The sequence below is a fragment of the Leptodactylus fuscus genome, chromosome 1 (genome assembly GCF_031893055.1).
Source record: "Leptodactylus fuscus isolate aLepFus1 chromosome 1, aLepFus1.hap2, whole genome shotgun sequence".
Classification (NCBI taxonomy): Eukaryota; Metazoa; Chordata; class Amphibia; order Anura; family Leptodactylidae; genus Leptodactylus; species Leptodactylus fuscus.
In genome coordinates this window covers 141347928-141354533 of record NC_134265.1, presented here as the reverse complement: position 1 = coordinate 141354533, position 6606 = coordinate 141347928, and the positions used below count along the sequence as shown (strand labels likewise).

Sequence of the window (6606 nt, the reverse complement as noted above, 5' to 3'; positions counted from 1 at the left end):
CGATCGAGTACCACTCGCTATTCGAATGTAAAAGTTCGATGTAGAACCAGCATTGATTAGCGGAATGCTATACAGTCGGCCAATCAACGCTGGTTCTTCTCCTACCTTTAGAAGTCTTCTCCGTGCAGCTTCCCCGCAGCGTCTTCCGGCTCTTCATTCACTCTGCCAGGCATCGGGCCTGGGCAGAGCCGACTGCGCATGTCCGCTTGTAGTGCGGGCATGCACAGTCGGCTCTGCCCAGGCCCGATGCTTGGCAGAGTGAATTCAGAGCCGGAAGATGCCGCGGAGACATTGATCGAACGTTGCCTACCCCTGAAACGAGCATTTTCCCCCCATAGACTATAATAGGGTTCGATATTCGATTTGAGTAGTCAAATATTGAGGGGCTACTTGAAACGAATATCGAACCTCGAACATTTTACTGTTCATTCATCTCTACTTATGACCATGTGATAGTTCAGTTTTTCGTTTTTAATACATTTGCAAACATATCTACATTTCTGGGTTTTTTATGTCAAGATGGAGTGCTGAGTGTACATTAAAGGGATTCTATCATTAAAACTAAATTTTTTGTCCCTAACAGTAGGAATAGCCTTAAGAAAGGCTATTCTTCTCCTGGTTTTTGTCGGTATGCAAATTAGTTCTCTTGCAGCACTGGGGGCGTCCCCAACGCTGCGAGAGAACTCTCCAGCGCCACCTCCATCCTATCCTTGTCTCTTCTTCCAGCGGTGGCTTCAAACTTCTAGGCCTCGGGCATAGGGCAAAGCCAACTGTGCATGCCCAGCGGCCACAAGAAAATGGCCGCTTACACAGTATTGTATTGCAGTCGGCTTCCCGAGGCCTAGAAGTTTGAAGCCACCGCAGGAAAAAGATGCAAAGAAGACCTATTCCTGAAAAAGATGGAGGTGGCGCTGGAGAAGTCATTTGCATACCAATGAAAACTATGATTTCTATGGAACAGCGGTGCGGAGAAGACATCTAAAGATAGGAGAAGAATAGCCTTTCTTAAGGCTATTCCTACGTGTTAGGGACAAAAAAGTGAGTTTTAATTATAAAATCCCTTCAAAGAATTTTTGATTCTAGAAAATGGCTGCAATGAAATAAAGAGTGAAAAATTTAAAGGGGTCTGAATACTTTCTGTACCCACTGTATGTTCTTTTTCCAACTGAACTACAGTGTTGACCAAAAGTATTGACACCCCTGCAATTCTGTCAGATAATACTCATTTTCTTCCAGAAAATGATTGCAAGCACAAACTCTTTGGTATTAATATCTTCATTTATTTTGCGTGCAATGAAAAAAACACAAAAGAGAATGAATAAAAAAGTCAAATCATTGATCATTTTACACAAAACTCCAAAAATGGGCCGGACAAAAGTATTAGCACCCACAGTCTAATACTTGGTAGCACAACCTTTAGACCAGGGGTCTCAAACTCAACTCAGCATGTGGGCCGCAGAGCAAGATCCCAGCCAGTCGGCGGGCCGCACCGTGGCAAATTTAGCTCCACCCACTTTTATGTTGACTCCGCCCATTCATTTTCCATGTGCCCCCACACTGTATAATCCTCCTACAGTCACCCGTAAACTATATGTCCCCCCTCCATCTTTCCCCCAGTTACATATACACCCTTCATCTGCCCCCAGATTCATGTCCCCCCATCTCTGCCCCCAGATTCATGTCCCCCCATCTCTGCCCCCAGATTCATGTCCCTCCATCTCTGCCCCCAGATTCATGTCCCCTCCATCTCCGCCCCCAGATTCATGTCCCCTCCATCTCTGTCCCCAGATTCATGTCCCCACATCTCTGCCCCCAGATTCATGTCCCCCCATCTCTGTCCCCAGATTCATGTCCCTCCATTTCTGCCCCAGTGTCATGCCGTTCTCCCCCCTCCCTTCGTCTGCCTCCAGTGTCATGACGCCCTTCATTTCACCTCAATGTTTAAAGAGGACCTTTCACCATTTTGCCCACAGGCAGTTTTATATACTGCTGGAAAGCTGACAGTGCCCTGAGTTCAGCACACTGTCGGCTTTCCCGATGTGGGCCCGGTGTGAAGAGCTTACGGTCCGATACCGTAGCTCTTCTATGGTCAGAAGGGCGTTTCTGACACTCAGTCAGAGACGTCCTTCTTCACAGCACAGCCAATCGCGCTGTGCTGTGAGAGCCGGGAGGAACGCCCCCTCCCTCTGCTCGCAGTAATCGTCCATAGACGAGTATTATCAGGGAGGGAGGGGGGAGTTCCTCCCCGCTCCACAGTACAGCGCAAGTGTCAGAAACTCCCTTCTGACCATAGAAGAGCTACGGTACCGGACCGTAAGCTCTTCACACTGGGCCCACATCGGGAAAGCCGACAGTGCGCTGAAGTCAGCGCACTGTCAGCTTTCCGGCAGTATATAGAACTGCCTGTGGGCAAAATGGTGAAAGGTCCTCTTTAACACACAAAAAAACACTTATACTCACCATCCAACGCTCCCCCGCCACGCTCTGCAGTTTCACTAATAGACCTGTAGGCGCGATGTGATGATGTGACGTCATCACATCGCGCCTATATGTCCACTAGCCGGAACGTAGCGGCTAGTGGATATAATCATCTCGCAATGTATTCAACTCGGATCCAGCATCCCTAGGCTTGTGCGAGCCGCACAAAACTGTTCGGGGGGGCCACATGCGGCCCGCGGGCCGCGAGTTTGAGACCCCTGCTTTAGACAAAATAACTGCAAACAACTGCTTCCGGTAACCATCAATGAGTTTCTTACAATGCTCTGCTGGAATTTTAGACCATTCTTCTTTGGCAAACTGCTCCAGGTCCCTGAGATTTGAAGGGTGCCTTCTCTAAACTGCCATTTTGAGATCTCTCCACAGATGTTCTATGGGATTCAGGTCTGGGCTCATTGCTGGACACTTTAGAAGTCTCCAGTGCTTTCTCTCAAACCATTTTCTAGTGCTTTTTGAAGTGTGTTTTGGGTCATTGTCCTGCTGGAAGACCCATGACCTCTGAGGCAGACCCAGCTTTCTCACACTGGGCCCTACATTATGCTGCACAATGTGTTGGTAGTCTTCAGACTTCATAATGCCATGCACACAGTCAAGCAGTCCAGTGCCAGAGGCAGCAAAGCAACCCCAAAACATCAGGGAACCTCCGCCATGTTTGACTGTAGGGACCGTGTTCTTTTGTTTGAAGGCCTCTTTTTTCCCCTGTAAACTCTATGTTGATGCCTTTTCCCAAAAAGCTCTACTTTTGTCTCATCTGACCAGAGAACATTCTTCCAAAATGTTTTTGGCTTTGTCAGGTAAGTTTTAGCAAACTCCAGCCTGGCTTTTTTATGTCTCTGGGTAAAAAGTGGGGTCTTCATGGGTATCCTACCATACAGTCCCTTTTCATTCAGACGCTGACGGATAGTACGGGTTGATACTGTTGTACCCTCGGACTGCAGGGCAGCTTGAACTTGTTTGGATGTTAGTCGAGATTCTTTATCCACCATCCGCACAATCTTGCGTTGAAATCTCTCGTCAATTTTTCTTTTCCGTCCACATCTATGGAGGTTAGCCACAGTGCCATGGGCTTTAAACTTCTTGATGACACTGCGCACGGTAGACACAGGAACATTCAGGTCTTTGGAGATGGACTTGTAGCCTTGAGATTGCTCATGCTTCCTCACAATTTTGCTTTTCAAGTCCTCAGACAGTTCTTTGGTCTTCTTTCTTTTCTCCATGCTCAATGTGGTACACACAAGGACACAGGACAGAGGTTGAGTTAACTTTAATCCATTTCAACTGGCTGCAAGTGATTTAGTTATTGCCACCACCTGTTAGGTGCCTCAGGTAAGTAACAGGTGCTGTTAATTACACAAATAAGAGAAGCAACACATGATTTTTCAAACAGTGCCAATACTTTTGTCCACCCCCTTTTTATGTTTGGTCTGGAATTATATCCAATTTGGCTTTTTGACAATTCTTTTTGTGGTTTTCCATTGAAGACAAATTAAATGAAGATAATAATACCAAAGAATTTGTGATTGCAATCATTTTCTGGAAGAAAATGGGTATTATCTGACAGAATTGCCAATACTTTTGTCCAACACTGTATAAACTTGTATTCAAGGGTAGCATAGAAAACATACAGGTGAAGGCTGAATTCAGATCTGCATTCTAGTTTTCTGTTCCATCATAGGAACAAAAAAACTAAAATGACGGCATTGCCAGATCTGCCACATGACAGACACAAAGTACACTCACCAGACATCATTGACTTTGTTTCTTTCATGATGCACTATTTTGAAAGGAAGGAGCAGGTTATAATTAAAAAAATCTCCAAGTAGAAGTGTAAATTTAGCTCTGGGTGAAGATTACATCAATAAAGATTAGTACACAATAATGTAGAATATTTTTAAAGTTTTTCAATATTTTATCTACAGTATATTCTTGGTCTATAACCTGTGGCTCTTCAGCGATTGGAAAGTTATATAACTTCAGACTGTTGGGAGTTGTAGTTTCCTAACAATTGGAGTGCCATAAGCTGTAACCCACTGGCCCATATGAAAGTCAAATATGTTTACTTTTTAATTTAATTCTAAGGATATGCTCACACAGTGAAATCTGGCCTGAAACTCAGCACCAGATTCTGCCTCTCATTATTTTCAATGGAAGGCTAAGATCTATGCAGGATACTGAAAAAAAGAAGAGCCCTGCTCAGCCTTGCCACGGATTCCTTGGCTGATTTAGTCAGAGTCCGTGACGTGAGCCAACCCACTAATTACGTTCATTCACTAAGCTTAATCAGCAAGGGAAATCCATGGCGGAGGGCCAAGGCTCTATTTCAGCTTTCCACTGTAGGCAGCCAGGGACCAGAATATGAAGAGGAATCTGATGCGGAAGTTTTTGGCCATGTGAATGGCCCATTATTTAAAAAGGGGCAAGTTAAATTTAATTATTTAAGACTAAAACATCTTGAATTGATTTTTTTTTATACTGTAGTTGTATTTTTCATTTTTTCCATTACAGTACTAAAAAGTGTAAAAATATATCATTAGTAATTATTGTGGAGTTGGGCTTTTTCCTCTTTTATTGACTCATTTGATACTTGCCACTTATTTCCCACTCACATACCCTTATAATAGTAAGGGCAGCACCCATAGTACCTGTGAACACTGGAAAGGAGACAGATCGACTCATGTGCTGGATGCTGGTCCTGAACATATGACCCAGGGTTAGTACCAGCCCCATAAACCTAAGGTACTGTTCAAAGAAAACCTTGGGGAAGTATTTTAACACTTCCTGTATAACCCCTTTTAAGCTCTCATTTCTCAAATTCCAAGATCTTCCAAAACCACTGATATTTCCCGAGTCAATGGTCTTAACATCACTTCTATCAAAAATATACTTTAAGATCCCTGAAAACATCCTATATAGATTACCATTTTCAGTAAGTATACTGAAAGCTTCAGTCTGTGCAAGCATTTTAGAACCATCTTCACTGGCCATCCTTTAGTGAATCTTCGTGCATCAGCATATGTCTCTGTAGTATATCAGAGACTGGTTGAATATCCCATAGGTATGGACTTCTATACTTCGCAGACAAGTTTTTTTAAATAATATTTTATTTAGTATTAAATAATGTCTTTGGATGCATTAAGATGTTTTGTATTTATGACTTGAGGTAACGTAGACTTTTGTTCTTCCAAATTATACGTATTTGAATGCTTTCCTGCTGATGGTGGAACTTCCCATAATGTTACAAAAGAATATGCTGCTCCACCTGCCATGCTGAAACGTAAGAGAAAGAAAATCCAAAATTACCAGATGTTAATTGTAAAACAATTTATGTAGTAAAAATTCAACCAGAAGTTTCTGAACACTACAGAATTTTCTATATTTCTGCAATGGTATTGAGTTTCCTTTATTTGTTCACAATCTGTCGCAGGATTGGTGGACTCCAAACTCTTTAGCAATGGTATTGTACCTTATTTCTAATTCCCAGCCGAATGAGTATAAACAACTACTCTTCCGAAGTCCTCAGAAATCTCCTTTGTTCATGTTGTGATACACTTCCATAAATGTGTTGTGAAGATTAGACTTTAATTGTTCCCTGTTCTTTAAATTAAACAGGTCACTCAGGCTCAGTACACATCTCCCTTGGAGACTCGGCCACCACAATAACCGACTAAAATCGATGGATGAAAAAGCACTCCACAGAGGCCTTTGTCATTTTAATACTGAAACTGATGGAGGAAAGACACCCAACAGGCCCCATTATAGTCAAGGGATTCCAGCAGCCTATTACATTGGTCTAGCTGCCTATTGTTCTGGTCCTCAGACAGACCACAACAATGGATAGGCCAACACTATTGTGAACCTAGTGCCACTGACTAATTTCACCTTCATATTATCTGATAATCCTAAAGATAAATCCCATCCACACACTACAGGAAAAAAAAATGAGTGCAAAGTGTTTTGCGCTGCAGAATTTGAACATGTAGCAAGTCAATTATTGCTGTATTTTCATTTCCACTATTCAACATTAGCAATGCAAAGATTGAAAGCCAAGAATTAGCAAACTTCCCAACCGTCCCGGATTCCAGGTCATGTCCCATGGCCCCGGTCAGCGGG

General features: G+C 43.2%; 1 protein-coding gene across 1 annotated transcript in view; it reads right to left on the bottom strand.

The window, feature by feature from the left end:
* Positions 1–5606: 5606 nt before the first annotated feature.
* Positions 5607–6606, bottom strand: part of SLC35D2 (solute carrier family 35 member D2) — a 44536-nt gene continuing 43536 nt past the window's right edge. Inside the window, exon 12 of the mRNA XM_075276693.1 lies at positions 5607–5763. Coding sequence (XP_075132794.1) covers positions 5607–5763 — 157 coding nt within the window. The remainder of the gene's footprint in view (positions 5764–6606) is intronic.